The 18,236-nt window shown below is 44.4% G+C and overlaps 2 protein-coding genes across 2 annotated transcripts in view; one reads left to right on the top strand and one right to left on the bottom strand.

The window, feature by feature from the left end:
- The window catches only part of LOC137427663 (N-acetylneuraminate-9-phosphate synthase-like), a 247,858-nt gene that overhangs the window by 183,954 nt on the left and 45,668 nt on the right, over nucleotides 1-18,236 (bottom strand). The window lies entirely within an intron of this gene.
- The window catches only part of LOC137427662 (N-acetylneuraminate-9-phosphate synthase-like), a 444,861-nt gene that overhangs the window by 411,894 nt on the left and 14,731 nt on the right, over nucleotides 1-18,236 (top strand). Inside the window, exons 3-6 of the mRNA XM_068117294.2 lie at nucleotides 6,074-6,289; nucleotides 7,087-7,186; nucleotides 9,391-9,545; nucleotides 11,817-11,912. Of these exons, the coding sequence (XP_067973395.2) occupies nucleotides 6,074-6,289; nucleotides 7,087-7,186; nucleotides 9,391-9,545; nucleotides 11,817-11,912 (567 nt within the window). The remainder of the gene's footprint in view (nucleotides 1-6,073; nucleotides 6,290-7,086; nucleotides 7,187-9,390; nucleotides 9,546-11,816; nucleotides 11,913-18,236) is intronic.

Here is an 18,236-nt window from a genome sequence, read left to right as displayed (position 1 = left end):
CATCGCCCTCACTACGGACGCCTCCAACTACGCGGTGGGCGCCGTCCATGAACAATGGGTGGACGGGGTTTGGCAGCCACTCGCTTTTTTCAGCCGGCAACTCCGGCCGAACGGGTTAAAATACAGCACGTTCGACCGCGAGCTGCTCGGTCTATTCCTGGCCGTTCGCCATTTCCGACACCTCCTGGGGGGCCGCCCGTTCACGGCTTTTGTCGACCACAAGCCGTTGGTCTACGCAATGGCCAAAGTCACGGAGCCATGGTCGGCTCGCCAGCAGCGCCACCTCTCCGCCGTGTCGGAATTCACCACGGACATCCGGCACGTCGCCGGCAAAGACAACGCCGTGGCCGACTGTCTTTCTCGGGCCAGCGCGAACGCGGTCCACCTCGGCGTGGACTTCGCGCTCATGGCGGCCGACCAGACCACCGACACCTCGGTGCAGCCCCTCCGGGCGGCGGACACGGGCCTCCGCCTGGCCGACATCCCCTTCGCGGGCACCGTCCTGCTCTGCGACGTCTCCCAGGGCCAGGCTCGCCCCATCGTGCCCATTTCCTGGCAGCGCCGCATCTTCGCCTCCATCCACGGCCTTTCTCACCCGGGCCGGAAAGCTTCTCAGAAGCTGGTGTCGGCGCGTTTCGTCTGGCACGGCCTTCGACGGAACGTCCGCGACTGGGCCAACGCCTGCATGGCCTGCCAGCGGGCCAAGGTCCACCACCACACCCAGGCCCCGCTAGCACCTTTCACCATGCCTGCACGGCGTTTCGACCACGTCCACGTGGACCTGGTGGGTCCCCTACCCCCATCGCGGGGGTTCACCCACCTGCTCACCATGGTGGACAGGACCACCAGGTGGCCGGAGGCCGTGCCCCTCACCTCCACCACCACCGCCGACGTGGCGCAGGCGTTCATCGCCACCTGGGTCGCGCGCTTCGGCGCACCGGCGGACATCTCGTCCGACCGCGGCCCACAGTTCACGTCCGAACTTTGTGGCGCGGTCGCCCGCTCGTTGGGGGTCATGCTGCACCGCACCACGGCCTACCACCCCCAAGCCAACGGGTTGTGCAAGCGGTTTCACCGCTCCATGAAGGCCGCACTCATGGCCGGCCTTCAGGACGAAGGTTGGACCGACCGGCTGCCGTGGGTCCTTTTGGGCCTCCGCACGGCCCCCAAGGAGGACCTCCGGGCGTCCGCCGCCGAGCTCGTCTATGGCCAGCCGCTCCGCGTCCCGGGCGAGTTCGTGCCCGACGCTACCAGTCCCTGGTCCGCCGCACACCAGCGCTCGGACCTCCAGGAGGCCGCCCGACGATTTGCCCCCGTGCCAACGTCCCGCCACGGTGGCCCCCAGTCCTACGTCCCCCCCGGCGCTTCGCACAGTGGAGTACGTCTTTGTGTGTCATGACGCGCACCGGGGGCCACTCCGGCCGCCGTACGACGGGCCCTTCCGGGTCCTGCGACGGGGCGACAAGTCCTTCGTCGTCGACGTCGGCGGCCGGTCGGACCGGATCTCTGTGGACCGCCTCAAACCGGCGCACGTGGACGTCGACCGACCACCACGGTTGGCCCTTCCTCCGCGGCCAGGCCGCCCCCCGTCCACAGTTCCCCCCGCTCGACCACCCACCACCAGATCGGACCCCCCCCCCCCCTACGACCCTCCAGGGGTCGCTTCGGCCGGGTCATCCGGACCCCCCTTAAATTGACCCTGCCGGTGCAGGTCGATTCTGGAGGGGCGTGTGTAGCGGTTCCCGCTGAATGTACACAATCGCCTTGCACCTGCCAGGACGCGGCCAGGGCGCGATCGCCATGCCGGGCTCGTCCGGACGGGCCCAGACGCGCCTCTCCTGGGCATGCCCGGACTCGCTGTTCCCGGGCACGCCCGAACCTCCCGGGCACGCCCGGTCTCGTCTTTCCCGGGCATGCCCGCTCTCGCCTTTCCAGGGCTCGCCCAGGGCGCCCGGGCACGCCCAGCCTCGACTTGCCACGCCGCGTCCAGGACGCCCGGGCATGTCCAGACTCGCCTTTCCAGGGCTCTCCCAGAGCGTCCGGGCATGCCCGCTCTCGCCTTTCCAGGGCTCGCCCAGAGCGCTCGGGCACGCCCAGCCTCGACTTGCCAGGCCGCGTCCAGGATGCCCGGGCATGTCCAGACTCGCCTTTCCAGGACTCGCCCTTGACACCCGGGCATGCCCGGTCTCGGTTTTCCCGGGCAAACGCCCCGGCATAAATGTGTATATATATATTGCTGCCCGATAAACGGGCTTGTGTTGTGAGAATACCTGAGCTGTTTTGTTTCAATAAAGCAACTCGGACGAATTCCGTCTTTGGTCGCGTCAATTCTTTCGACTCGCGTTGGAGCGCAGCTCCTTCAGTACAATTCCTGATTCAACTTGGCGTGTAATCGATCGTTTCAGCACAAAGTTAGCGAACTGTGTGGACGGAAAGAGGAGTTAAAACAAATAAGAAGTAAACACTTAAAATGGTAATTGATCTGCCCTGATAGCTGTGTGGTTTTCAACACTTTTCCCACGAATGTGCAACTTTATTTAAAAGAACAACTGGATTATGGTGCACAATGACAAAGTGCAATGAGATCAGTTGTAACTCCTAAACATTTGTTCCACCCCCGGAAACTCTCAAGGTTGTGCTCCAATGCGGAAAGCAAAGTCGGGGCGCTTATTGCCTGGTGGGCCACGGCCGATAAGCACTTGATTTTGAGTTGTAGTCAAACAGTGCTACAAAGACAGCGAAGGATTATAGTGGTAGCTCCACCTCACCAATGTAGGAAGGATACCTAAGGATTATAGTGGTAGCTCCACCTCACCAATGTAGGAAGGATACCTAAGGATTATAGTGGTAGCTCCACCTCACCAATGTAGGAAGGACACCGAAGGATTATAGTGGTAGCTCCACCTCACCAATGTAGGAAGGATACCTAAGGATTATAGTGGTAGCTCCACCTCACCAATGTATGAAGGATATTTAAGGATTATCGTGGTAGCTCCACCTCACCTATGTCGGAAGGACACCTGAGGATTATAGTGGTAGCTTCCCCTCACCAATGTCGGAAGGACACCTGAGGATTATAGTGGTAGCTCCACCTCACCAATGTAGGAAGGACACCTGAGGATTATAGTGGTAGCTCCACCTCACCAATGTATGAAGGATATTTAAGGATTATAGTGGTAGCTCCACCTCACCAATGTATGAAGGATATTTAAGGATTATAGTGGTAGCTCCACCTCACCAATGTAGGAAGGATACCTAAGGATTATAGTGATAGCTTCCCCTCACCAATGTCGGAAGGACACCTGAGGATTATAGTGGTAGCTCCACCTCACCAATGTAGGAAGGACACATAAGGATTATTGTGGTAGCTCCACCTCACCAATCTAGGAAGGATTATAGTGGTAGCTCCACCTCACCAATCTAGGATGGATTATCGTGGTAGCTCCACCTCACCAATGTAGGAAGGATACTTAAGGATTATAGTGGTAGCTCCACCTCACCAATGTAGGAAGGATACTTAAGGATTATAGTGGTAGCTCCACCTCACCAATGTAGGAAGGACACCTAAGGATTATAGTGGTAGCTCCACCTCACCAATGTAGGAAGGATACCTAAGGATTATCGTGGTAGCTCCACCTCACCAATGTAGGAAGGATACTTAAGGATTATCGTGGTAGCTCCACCTCACCAATGTAGGAAGGATACTTAAGGATTATAGGGGTAGCTCCACCTCACCAATGTAGGAAGGACACCTAAGGATTATAGTGGTAGCTCCACCTCACCAATGTAGGAAGGACACCTAAGGATTATAGTGGTAGCTCCACCTCACCAATGTAGGAAAGGCACCTAAGGATTATAGTGGTAGCTCCACCTCACCAATGTAGGAAGGATACCTAAGGATTATAGTGGTAGCTCCACCTCACCAATGTATGAAGGATATTTAAGGATTATCGTGGTAGCTCCACCTCACCTATGTCGGAAGGACACCTGAGGATTATAGTGGTAGCTTCCCCTCACCAATGTCGGAAGGACACCTGAGGATTATAGTGGTAGCTCCACCTCACCAATGTAGGAAGGACACCTGAGGATTATAGTGGTAGCTCCACCTCACCAATGTATGAAGGATATTTAAGGATTATAGTGGTAGCTCCACCTCACCAATGTATGAAGGATATTTAAGGATTATAGTGGTAGCTCCACCTCACCAATGTAGGAAGGATACCTAAGGATTATAGTGATAGCTTCCCCTCACCAATGTCGGAAGGACACCTGAGGATTATAGTGGTAGCTCCACCTCACCAATGTAGGAAGGACACATAAGGATTATTGTGGTAGCTCCACCTCACCAATCTAGGAAGGATTATAGTGGTAGCTCCACCTCACCAATCTAGGATGGATTATCGTGGTAGCTCCACCTCACCAATGTAGGAAGGATACTTAAGGATTATAGTGGTAGCTCCACCTCACCAATGTAGGAAGGATACTTAAGGATTATAGTGGTAGCTCCACCTCACCAATGTAGGAAGGACACCTAAGGATTATAGTGGTAGCTCCACCTCACCAATGTAGGAAGGATACCTAAGGATTATCGTGGTAGCTCCACCTCACCAATGTAGGAAGGATACTTAAGGATTATCGTGGTAGCTCCACCTCACCAATGTAGGAAGGATACTTAAGGATTATAGGGGTAGCTCCACCTCACCAATGTAGGAAGGACACCTAAGGATTATAGTGGTAGCTCCACCTCACCAATGTAGGAAGGACACCTAAGGATTATAGTGGTAGCTCCACCTCACCAATGTAGGAAAGGCACCTAAGGATTATAGTGGTAGCTCCACCTCACCAAGGTCGGAAGGACACATAAAGATTATAGTGGTAGCTGCACCTCACCAATGTAGGAAGGACACCTAAGGATTATAGTGGTCGCTCCACCTCACCAATCTAGGATGGATTATAGTGATAGCTCCACTTCACCAATCTAGGATGGATTATAGTGGTAGCTCCACCTCAACAATCTAGGATGGATTCTAGTGGTCGCTCCACCTCACCAATCTAGGATGGATTATAGTGATAGCTCCACTTCACCAATCTAGGATGGATTATAGTGGTAGCTCCACCTCAACAATCTAGGATGGATTATAGTGGTCGCTCCACCTCACCAATCTAGGATGGATTATAGTGATAGCTCCACCTCACCAATCTAGGATGGATTATAGTGGTAGCTCCACCTCACCAATCTAGGATGGATTATAGTGGTTTCCACACCTCGCCAATCTAGGATGGATGATAGTGGTAGCTCCACCTCACCAATCTAGGATGGATTATAGTGGTAGCTCCACCTCACCAATCTAGGATGGATTATAGTGGTAGCTCCGCCTCACCAATGTAGGATGGATTATAGTGGTAGCTCCACCTCACCAATCTAGGATGGATTATAGTGATAGCTCCACCTCACCAATGTAGGAAGGATACTTATGGTCGATAGCGGTGGTCTGGCACTCCTACTACTACTACTACTACTACTACTACTACTACTACTACTACTACTACTACGACTACTATGCCTATTACTAATCCCCAGGCCCAGATAAGGGGCGTATTGTCCTTTGGGGGCTGACCCTTTTGCACTTTGTTCCCTTGGAAAAGGGGGAATGCCACATTAGGTTAGGGAAGGAATATTTTGGTATAATTTTTGGCCACGGTGCTGGCGATTACTAGCCCATCTCTTCTCGAAGGACACCGTGGGATCGTCAACGTCCACCAACTAATACAGGCAGGTGGGAAAGTCCCAATTTAACGTCGATCTGAGTAGCAGCAAACACATTGACGGATCACCCCTGCCTGTGAAATAGCAGGATGAAAGTTTATAGCTGGGATGGGATTCAAATCCAGGTTTGCCCTACTGAAACTAGAGCGCTTTTGACACGATCATTTGGAAACCTGCCCTTCTGACATTATAAATCGTTTCCTTTTTTTTTTTTTGTGCACATGATATGAATATGTCGTCACGCGAAAACACAAAGTAGTCACACCTTCATTCCTCACAAATCAAGTCTTTGGTTGTTCCTCGCAGGATTGCGGCGCTGATTGTGCCAAGTTCCAGAAGAGCGAGATCACACTGAGGTTCAATCGTGCTGCCCTGGTCCGGCCATACAACTCGCCCAACTCGTGGGGTCCGACTTACGGCGAGCACAAGAAGCACTTGGAGTTCAGCCATGACCAATATAGGGAGCTGCAGCGCTACGCCGCAGAAGTTGGAATCTTCTTCACAGCCTCCGCCTGGGACGAGGTAACCAAGTTATGCTCTGTTGTATCAACTTCTTATTCTCAAGTCCTCTTCTTAAGTCGGCTCCTAGGGAAAACTCAGGTGACATTGATCCGCAGTTTCCAGTCTTCTGGATCAAGCATTGATAAGTGCAGTTCCTCTGTCTCCAGGCCTGTGTCCTTCTTCTTCGTTGAAGAAAGCGCTTTCTCTGCTCACCTTCACTGTTTCATTCCTCTTTTCTCCCGCCTCTGGAACAAACTCCCCCACTCCCTTCAATCCCACTCCTCCCTCCAGGTCTTTAAAACAGCTGTTCACCACCATCTCTTATCTTCCCCCAACCAAAACCTTGATCTTTTCTACCCCCGTTAATTCACCCCAGATCCGCTTTTTTAAATACCAACTTCTTTCCTGGAAGTCCTTGCAGTGTCCATGTGTTTTGTACTTCTCCCAACCCCTGCCCCTTCCCACGCCTCCCCCCCCCCCCCCCAAGCCCTCTCCATCCCACAGATCTCCCGATGTCCCTGCTCTCAAATGTTGTGTTTGTGTGCTTCCCCCCTCTCTCCCCATCTTGTCCACCACTCCCCTTATTATATGTTTTATGTGTCGGTTTGATTTTTTTGTGTGATATATGTTAGCTCTTTCACGAGCCTCGATCTTGTATACAAAAAAAGGAAAAAAAAGGATACGGTTGTATGAACAGATGGGCAAAATACAATGGATGAGGAGAATGACAATGAACGCATTAATAAGACAGAAAGGTACAGAAAGGTATCTCGTCTTCTTTATCAATATTCACTGCATTTCCCAAAATTTGTTTGCAGGCATCGGTGGACTTTCTGCATGGACTGGGTGTTCCATTCATCAAAGTCGCTTCTGCAGATGCCAATAACCTGAGACAGCTGGAGTTTACAGCAAAGAAAGGTATCAAATGGCAAACAAATAAGTATTCAAACCCTGAAATGTACTTCCTTTGTTCGTATTTTCTGGATGTAAGGGTAAGCTCATACACACTTTTACCAGTCGGTGCTCAACTTACTTTGCATTTCTACGAGCTAACGTCTCAAAATGGTCCAGTTTTTGGAATTAGCACTGATTGTGCGTTACAACATTTCCATTTATATTCCGTGGTAGCCACACGTCCACAGGTCAGCCTGGTGTTGGCTTAGCGGTTAGGGTGCCGGCTTGGGATAACCTAGGATCCTGGGTTCGAATCCCGGTCGATCGCTGAATTAACACAGGGGGTTTACTCAGCCTGTGTCATCCCTCCGAGGTCGGCAAATTGAGTACCAGTTCACTGGTAATTCCCTGTGTGTTGCAAGAGGTGACTAACAGGGTTGGTGGCAGGAAGGGCATCCGGCCATAAAACATTGCTTCAAAAAGGGGACCACGGTGCCTGCAAATATAGGACCGCGGGTCCTGAAGCTCACCTGGATCAGGAGCCACAGTCACTCAAACCCCCCACAGACACTGATATTTTAATGCCGTGAACAAACGTTGGTACATCACGGGCGATGAAGATTGTGATCAAGTTTCATTGAAATTGTGTGTAGTTTCAGAGAAGAGAGCAAATAGCTATTTTGGGGCATCAAACCCCTTCCTGCCCCCTCCCCTCCCCACCCCGTCGACCTGCTTAATGAGTGCAGTTTATGATGCGGTCAATACACCTTCGCTAGGCATCAGATATTAAGCTTGTGGCCAAGTTTCACCAAAATTGTGTGTTCCACGTCAAGGCATTTTTGAGTAGGCTAAAACAAAATGGTGGCTTAAGACCCCTGTGAGGTGACAGCGGGTGGACCAAGATGGCGTGCCGCCACCTTGGTAAGGCTTTTCTGTGGTTTTGATGTTGAACACCACCTTAAATATCTTCAAAAGTTATCATTCATGCACTCTCTTGGAGTTCCCATAAGGATGGGGTTTAGCGGAGGATGCAGGGGTTGGCCAAGATGCATAGAGAAGAAAACTCTCAAGAAGGAAAAACTGAAAATTTGGGTTTGGTGGGGAGGGAGGGGGAGGAAAGTGAGGATGGGGTGGGGGTTAACACGAGTAGAAGAGATCATGGTTTTGGATGGGGGGGTCAATGTCTTGAATATCTGGAAGGAAGAATTAAATTGAAGAGAATGAAGAAGTTGTTGAATTGAACAGTTCTATCGTTTAGCATGAACACTGTGACGTCAGGATGTCATGAACAACCGTGTCCTCTGAATACCCCCACCTTAATGGTCTGAATACCCCCAAACAGAGGGCTGAGTTTGCATATGAGCCAAACACCCTTTGGAGAAGTTAGCGAGCGAGCACATTGATCCCCTTTGAACGTATCCTTACTATAATTCATGGACCGGTGTTTGTTTGTGTGTTTGTTTGTTTGTCGCGCTACTCCTCCTATAATTCTGGGCCCAATTACATCCAGACTTGCTACATAGGATCAGCATGATAGCATGTTTTTATCTTTGCCGGTGGTCTTGGAGGAGTAGATGGGGGGGAATGCAAATTCTCTATGTAAATGTGTATCGTGTAGCACTACCTCCAGGTGGGAGAGGGTATTGCAAGTTCCCGCCCTTTATAGTATAGTATTCCTGTCCCCACATTTTCCAGTGCAGTGAGGTCTTTTGAATTATAAGCAGTAGCTGTGTTTTTGATTCATGCAAGTAACCCGGGTTATTAATTTTTTTCGGGAACGATTGACGCAGCTGTCAGTTTCCTATACACCACCCAAATAAAGGTATGTGTCAGAAGAACATGTTGCATGCTTGGAACAAGATCGCCCATAGGACGAGTACTTTGCTAGTTTACGCAATTCAAATACCCCTTTCGATGTCTATTGTTACCGACTGTTAAGTCATCATGAGGAGGTGAAAATTCGAAAAAAAATTTTTTTATATACTTAAGATCAGACGAGTTATGCACAATAATCATGGAGGCTACTCAAACCTGCATACTTCACCTGGCTCACTTACTATCATCAACTAAGTATGTGATTGTGATACAATTTAACATGTCAATTGGGCTGAGGTTAACCTGGCTCTTGTTTAAGTTGTGGTGCTGATTTGTTTGAAAATTTCCTCTTTTGGCCTTCTGCTCTAGCTCACAAAAATTTGAATGCCTTTTCTGTACTCCAATGCTGGCAGGTTGTCCAATGGTGATCTCAAGCGGCATGCAGAATATGGACACGATGCGTCGGGTGTACAACTTGGTGAAACCGCTCAACCCCAAATTCTGCTTCCTGCAGTGCACCAGCACTTACCCACTAGACCTGAGCAACGTAAACCTCAAAGTCATTCAGGTAAGACTCACTTAGGTCATGATGTGTGAAGACCCAAAAGTAGATTTTGATATTCTGCAGGAAAGTTCTGTAATACTATAGTGGATCTCCTGTCATGAAAAGGTGGTGCAGAGGTATGTACCTTTGAGTCTTGGCTTGACTATAAACTGCCGGATTGGTGCTTCGCAGGCATGGCGTTGTATCACCCTTTCTTTCATTAATACAAATAATCTTTCCTTTAAATACCACTGTTCGTTCATCAGAGGAGAGCAGATTTCATTATTTGCATATTACAAATACAACACAGTATCCAATTTATTTTTTTATTTTTTTGTATAGAGAATCGAGGCTTGTGTAAGAGCTAACACATTGAACATGAAAACATGCACAGACACATAAAACATACAATGAAGGGAGTGGGAGACAAGAGAAGCACACAAGCACAACAACAGTAGAGAACAGGGACGTCGGTAGATCTGTGGAAAGGTGTGGGCTGGGGGAGGAGAGAGGAGTACACGGTAAAAAGCAAATGAACACTGCTAGGAATTTCACGACTAGGAATTTCAGGAAAGAAGTTAGGGATTGAAAGAGGCTAATTTAATAGAGGCTATGGTCTGTATACTAAGTTATCTCTTCATTTTATTATCCCCACACTTTTTGAAACAAGACTGGAAGTCTAACAGTGGCATAGCTCGGCTTGTAAAATATTATAAACCACAAACACACACAGTCACGTGAAAAAGTAAGTACACCCCATGTAAAGTTTTGACTTTTTCAACATATTTCAACATACAGCTATTTGATCTTCATTTCAACAATATTGATAGATAAAGGTGATATAATATAACAAATATCATGAAACATTTACATTTTGTAATCCATTGTATAATTTAAATAAACATAAATGCAAATTTCGCATGTGGAAAAAGTAAGTACACCCCTACATTTATCACTACTTCAAATACCTAAAATTATTCACTAATCATTGTTGCAAGACTAACATACCATATTGTTGCAAGAGCCGTAACGCCGATGCTTTCGATATTTGATGATCATTTTAACAATCAAAAGGTAGAGCATGGCAATTGTGATATATGACAGGTTTGACGATGTGTTCGGCCTGAACGAAATTGGAATCAAATGGCGGTGTATGGAGAGTCAGCTGCTGTACTGCCGTAATGACATCAGACGTAATCACATCACCCTGTCATGTGACCAGAACCTCAGCTCTGATTGGTATACATTTGAAGGGACATACATACACACATGCGGACGACGGACAAACACTGTTCTCGACGGCTTTGCCCTATAGGCAATGCCGTAAAAAAACAGGGGCATATTGTAATTGGCTCTGGCCGTCCGTCCATCCGTCTGTCTGTCTGTCTGTCTGTCTGTCTGTCCAACACGCTATCTCCTAAGCGGTTGGGCAGAAATTCACCAAACTTGATAGTTAATGGATAAACTTAACGGATATGTATATCAAACTTCCGGCTTTAAATGCAGTCTGTGGGAAAGAAACAGAAACACTGCTAAAGGAAGTGTCAGCTACTACACTGTAGTTAACCTACACAGCCTTTAAAACCTTTAACGACAATGCCAATGAACCCCTTGGAAATGGATTCCATCCACGGATGCATTTATGGCTCACTGATATTCATCAGCATGGAGTAGATTTCCCCATGCCTGGACCCACAACTTTTTGGGGGTTTTATGACTACTACGATCCTGAGACTTGGCTTACTGACCTGAGACTCCAATGACACAGAAGGCCTTTCGATAGGAATCTGTGTCATTGAATCTGTGTCTTCAATGACACAGATTCAGGGCCTGAAGTGTGACCAGATGGGAAGTAACAGCACCAGTCCACATGGGGGAGCCATATTCCATGACACTCCGTCTTTGTGCACAATAATAGGCAGAAAATGGCAGAGGAAAGACTTGTTTTTATCCCAGCACATTTCTAGATGACAAAATGTTCTGTTTGTGATACAAAATAATTGTTCAAACTAACTTATATGTATGCTTTATTTATTTATTCCTCTGGAGAAGAGCTCTTAATTAAACATGATGTACACATAAAATAAGAACAGGGGATTCAGATATCATAGGACGAACTGCTAAAGCATGTTACATATTACAGATTCTTCCTCTGTTGATGTTCACTAGGCCTTAACCTAATGGTGTAAACCTTGAACTATGATAGCAATTGATATGTATTGTCTGCTTCTCTGAATTAATTCGAGTTAATTTTTCAACTGTTTGATTGAACTGGGAAAACCTTGTCTGCTCCAGACCTACCGGAATGAATTCACGGACATTCCTGTTGGATATTCAGGCCACGAGACTGGGATAGCTGTCAGCATTGCAGCCGTCGCCATGGGGGCCAAGGTTTGGATTTGGATTGTTTATACAAGTTATAGGTCATTATTCACAACTATTTTCCTGTTTATGCAAGTCATGATGATACACTGATTCTTCATTTACCATATTAAAAATATCATTATGGCAGTCAAGAAATCAGTCAAGAAATCAGCAGCTTTAATCAATTAAAGCAGTCAAGAAAAATCCACTTATTGCTGGTTTATCCACACCACGACCTCCGCACCATGGCTTGATGGAGCAGACGTCACAGAGGTTGTGGTTAAAATCGGATTGAAGGAAGATGTATTAATTTGGAATCTCAGCTTATGAAAACTAGCTTGTCTTTTGACAATTAGCAAGTTAATATCAGATTATTTAAATAAAAAAAACCTACCTGACTCACTAATGACCTTCAGAGTAAAAGGGTGTTGGGTCCACAAGGTAAAGGTCCTGACATCTTTGGGTGTTTTCATGATATTTCATTTTGAGGAGAGCTCCACAAAGAAATTGAGAGACTCCATAAGGAGTCCATGTTACCCTCATTATTCCCAATGATTTGGTTGGGATAAAGCACTTTGGACACACAAGATTTGTAATTCACAATTATTTAGCACTAGCGGGAGTACCCGGCGTTTCCCAGTGATGTTCTAATCCTGTTGGTATTGTGGAAGTGTAACTCAGTGTAACATATTGATTGGCCCTGGTAACCTATTAATTAACCTGGTAACAAAGCAGATACATTTTATGTGTATGAACAATGTAATCTCTTGAAACACCTGGTCAAGGCCCCAGGCTAGAGCACCCCCCCCCCCTGCTGTGATTTCCATTTACACAGCAGGAGGGGAGCGAGATGATGCCAGGACTCGGTGCGATGCATGACCTCGGGACATTAGCGGAGAGGAGATTAAGTCCAGCTTGGCGATATAACGAGAGCAAACGTTGAGTAAAGAGACTTGTCCTGAGAAGCCCTGCCCGACGGAACGATGGAATGAACGAGGACTTGCCACGAGAACATCTGCCGGACGGACGAACGAGTATGCAACGGGAAAGCAGCGCCAGGAGAGCACCGGCCAATGAGGAAGAACCAACGACTTGAATTACTAAATTCGTTATGGTATTGTAGTTCCTTATTATATTGAAACAAGTGAACTAGTAGTTAATAAAGTCTTGATCTTTTGTAAACCTGTTTCCGGTCATTGGAGTCCTGTGAGTCCCCCAGTAAATTCCCTGACAATCTTGGAGGCACCGCTGCGATCAATTGTACAAGCAAGTCTTCTTTAAAAGGTGAGTGTGTCTTGTCTTGCCCAATATGATTTACGAACTTGGAAGTTATGGGTACATACATGGGGGAGCAGGTGATCTGGGGCTCCTTTGCGCACCGATGCCGCGATATAGGTGGCGTGAGCCATCACGAATGGGATTTCGATAAACGACTGTAGCAAAATATTCGTTTTTTTTCTAAATGATTTCTGTAAATACGTATTTTTGCGCTGTGTAAATAGATGCGCCAGTTCGACGCTGGTTATTAGAAGCCTTACCATGAACTGGGAGCAAGATCGTGCCATGAGTGCACCATGGGACGATCTGCTTCCAGGACGTGTAAGGCCGGTACACTCGTTTACCCACCAGCACACGGATAAAGTACTACTTTTTTTTGCACTTGTTCGAAGCACTTGACTTGCTCGGGAAACGGAATTATATTTATATATATATATATTTCCAATATGGTACACCGGCCACAACGATTTTAGCGATTATCCGAGTTTTTTTTTAACGATTTCTGTAAATACGTATTTTTCCTGCGCTGTGTAATTCTTCTGACACGCACCACGAAGAAACGCACCACTGATGTGCATGAAGCGATTTGTTTGCCGGGTCGGTAAGGTCCGTACACGTGTACAATCGTGTACACCCGTTTTAAATAGAGAATTTTTTTTCAGTTTTCCCGCCATAACTAAAACCTGTTGTGTTTTTTTTTGTTTTTTTTTGACGAAATTTGCTAGATAAATAGCATGGGTGACACGGATTAAATGATTTTATGATTATGAATTAATGAGAAAATGATTTTATAGTTAAATATAAAAATTGATCTGCTTGGTGTTAGTTTAAGGGCTGGTCCAAATTTATCTTGATTATGAGACAAAAACAGCAGAATGGGAATCGGCAGACAATGGAACAGCTAGCGACGGGTGTTTGTGAGTAACAACCACCCTCTGGTCGAGGCTCATAGAAAAAAATTGATACTTATTGATTTGGCACGCTTACAATAGATATTAATGGCGAGGGTTCTGTGGTCGTTCGTTTTGGCTTTGCGAATGGACCAAAGAAACGTTGTGATTATGAGAGATAATTACAGGAAATGTGTACTGTTCTTGTTGTGAGTATGAGAGATAATTACAGGAAATGTGTACTGTTCTTGTTGTGGTTATGAGAGATAATTACAGGAAATGTGTACTGTTCTTGTTGTGAGTATGAGAGATAATTACAGGAAATGTGTACTGTTCTTGTTGTGGTTATGAGAGATAATTACAGGAAATGTGTACTGTTCTTGTTGTGAGTATGAGAGATAATTACAGGAAATGTGTACTGTTCTTGTTGTGGTTATGAGAGATAATTACAGGAAATGTGTACTGTTCTTGTTGTGAGTATGAGAGATAATTACAGGAAATGTGTACTGTTCTTGTTGTGGTTATGAGAGATAATTACAGGAAATGTGTACTGTTCTTGTTGTGATTATGAGAGATAATTACAGGAAATGTGTACTGTTCTTGTTGTGGTTATGAGAGATAATTACAGGAAATGTGTACTGTTCTTGTTGTGGTTATGAGAGATAATTACAGGAAATGTGTACTGTTCTTGTTGTGATTATGAGAGATAATTACAGGAAATGTGTACTGTTCTTGTTGTGAGTATGAGAGATAATTACAGGAAATGTGTACTGTTCTTGTTGTGATTATGAGAGATAATTACAGGAAATGTGTACTGTTCTTGTTGTGAGTATGAGAGATAATTACAGGAAATGTGTACTGTTCTTGTTGTGGTTATGAGAGATAATTACAGGAAATGTGTACTGTTCTTGTTGTGATTATGAGAGATAATTACAGGAAATGTGTACTGTTCTTGTTGTGAGTATGAGAGATAATTACAGGAAATGTGTACTGTTCTTGTTGTGGTTATGAGAGATAATTACAGGAAATGTGTACTGTTCTTGTTGTGATTATGAGAGATAATTACAGGAAATGTGTACTGTTCTTGTTGTGAGTATGAGAGATAATTACAGGAAATGTGTACTGTTCTTGTTGTGGTTATGAGAGATAATTACAGGAAATGTGTACTGTTCTTGTTGTGAGTATGAGAGATAATTACAGGAAATGTGTACTGTTCTTGTTGTGGTTATGAGAGATAATTACAGGAAATGTGTACTGTTCTTGTTGTGGTTATGAGAGATAATTACAGGAAATGTGTACTGTTCTTGTTGTGATTATGAGAGATAATTACAGGAAATGTGTACTGTTCTTGTTGTGAGTATGAGAGATAATTACAGGAAATGTGTACTGTTCTTGTTGTGAGTATGAGAGATAATTACAGGAAATGTGTACTGTTCTTGTTGTGGTTATGAGAGATAATTACAGGAAATGTGTACTGTTCTTGTTGTGGTTATGAGAGATAATTACAGGAAATGTGTACTGTTCTTGTTGTGATTATGAGAGATAATTACAGGAAATGTGTACTGTTCTTGTTGTGAGTATGAGAGATAATTACAGGAAATGTGTACTGTTCTTGTTGTGATTATGAGAGATAATTACAGGAAATGTGTACTGTTCTTGTTGTGAGTATGAGAGATAATTACAGGAAATGTGTACTGTTCTTGTTGTGGTTATGAGAGATAATTACAGGAAATGTGTACTGTTCTTGTTGTGATTATGAGAGATAATTACAGGAAATGTGTACTGTTCTTGTTGTGAGTATGAGAGATAATTACAGGAAATGTGTACTGTTCTTGTTGTGGTTATGAGAGATAATTACAGGAAATGTGTACTGTTCTTGTTGTGAGTATGAGAGATAATTACAGGAAATGTGTACTGTTCTTGTTGTGAGTATGAGAGATAATTACAGGAAATGTGTACTGTTCTTGTTGTGGTTATGAGAGATAATTACAGGAAATGTGTACTGTTCTTGTTGTGAGTATGAGAGATAATTACAGGAAATGTGTACTGTTCTTGTTGTGGTTATGAGAGATAATTACAGGAAATGTGTACTGTTCTTGTTGTGGTTATGAGAGATAATTACAGGAAATGTGTACTGTTCTTGTTGTGATTATGAGAGATAATTACAGGAAATGTGTACTGTTCTTGTTGTGGTTATGAGAGATAATTACAGGAAATGTGTACTGTTCTTGTTGTGGTTATGAGAGATAATTACAGGAAATGTGTACTGTTCTTGTTGTGATTATGAGAGATAATTACAGGAAATGTGTACTGTTCTTGTTGTGAGTATGAGAGATAATTACAGGAAATGTGTACTGTTCTTGTTGTGATTATGAGAGATAATTACAGGAAATGTGTACTGTTCTTGTTGTGAGTATGAGAGATAATTACAGGAAATGTGTACTGTTCTTGTTGTGGTTATGAGAGATAATTACAGGAAATGTGTACTGTTCTTGTTGTGATTATGAGAGATAATTACAGGAAATGTGTACTGTTCTTGTTGTGAGTATGAGAGATAATTACAGGAAATGTGTACTGTTCTTGTTGTGGTTATGAGAGATAATTACAGGAAATGTGTACTGTTCTTGTTGTGATTATGAGAGATAATTACAGGAAATGTGTACTGTTCTTGTTGTAAGTATGAGAGATAATTACAGGAAATGTGTACTGTTCTTGTTGTGGTTATGAGAGATAATTACAGGAAATGTGTACTGTTCTTGTTGTGAGTATGAGAGATAATTACAGGAAATGTGTACTGTTCTTGTTGTGGTTATGAGAGATAATTACAGGAAATGTGTACTGTTCTTGTTGTGGTTATGAGAGATAATTACAGGAAATGTGTACTGTTCTTGTTGTGATTATGAGAGATAATTACAGGAAATGTGTACTGTTCTTGTTGTGAGTATGAGAGATAATTACAGGAAATGTGTACTGTTCTTGTTGTGATTATGAGAGATAATTACAGGAAATGTGTACTGTTCTTGTTGTGAGTATGAGAGATAATTACAGGAAATGTGTACTGTTCTTGTTGTGGTTATGAGAGATAATTACAGGAAATGTGTACTGTTCTTGTTGTGATTATGAGAGATAATTACAGGAAATGTGTACTGTTCTTGTTGTGAGTATGAGAGATAATTACAGGAAATGTGTACTGTTCTTGTTGTGGTTATGAGAGATAATTACAGGAAATGTGTACTGTTCTTGTTGTGAGTATGAGAGATAATTACAGGAAATGTGTACTGTTCTTGTTGTGAGTATGAGAGATAATTACAGGAAATGTGTACTGTTCTTGTTGTGATTATGAGAGATAATTACAGGAAATGTGTACTGTTCTTGTTGTGGTTATGAGAGATAATTACAGGAAATGTGTACTGTTCTTGTTGTGGTTATGAGAGATAATTACAGGAAATGTGTACTGTTCTTGTTGTGAGTATGAGAGATAATTACAAGAAATGTGTACTGTTCTTGTTGTGGTTATGAGAGATAATTACAGGAAATGTGTACTGTTCTTGTTGTGGTTATGAGAGATAATTACAGGAAATGTGTACTGTTCTTGTTGTGATTATGAGAGATAATTACAGGAAATGTGTACTGTTCTTGTTGTGATTATGGGAGATAATTACAGGAAATGTGTACTGTTCTTGTTTGTTGGGTTTTGCTGACGTTTCCACAACGTCGCTACAACGTTTCACTTTCGTTGTTGCAACGTTTTGCTCCAACGTTTTGGGGACACTCAAAATGTTAAGTGAATCGGATAAGAATTCAGGAATTATTTCATTATTACCGATTAATGAAGTACTTATTTAATTAATTACATTGCTTATTAAATTACAGTAATTACATTACAGTAATTACAGTTCCGGTAATTACAGTAATTACAGTAATCATTACAGTAATTGCAGTAATCTTATTACAGTAATTACATTACATTAACTCAGGCACCTTTTGAGTAAGGAAGCTGATATTTGGACATGACACTGACCGAGTGATATGGCTGTCAAGGAAAATTTTGATTTATTGATTAATCATTTAATAAATTAACTCGTTGATTTATAAATGACTTATTTAATTAAAAGTCCTCAGAGACACATCTTCGGATGAAATACTTGCAGATTGGTTATGCTATGAGCCAATTGATTAAGGA

The sequence above is a fragment of the Myxine glutinosa genome, chromosome 5, assembly GCF_964187855.1.
Source record: "Myxine glutinosa chromosome 5, kmMyxGlut1.1, whole genome shotgun sequence".
Taxonomy (NCBI): domain Eukaryota; kingdom Metazoa; phylum Chordata; class Myxini; order Myxiniformes; family Myxinidae; genus Myxine; species Myxine glutinosa.
The sequence above is the reverse complement of the archived record's forward strand: the minus strand, read 5'-3'. Positions and strand labels throughout refer to the sequence as shown.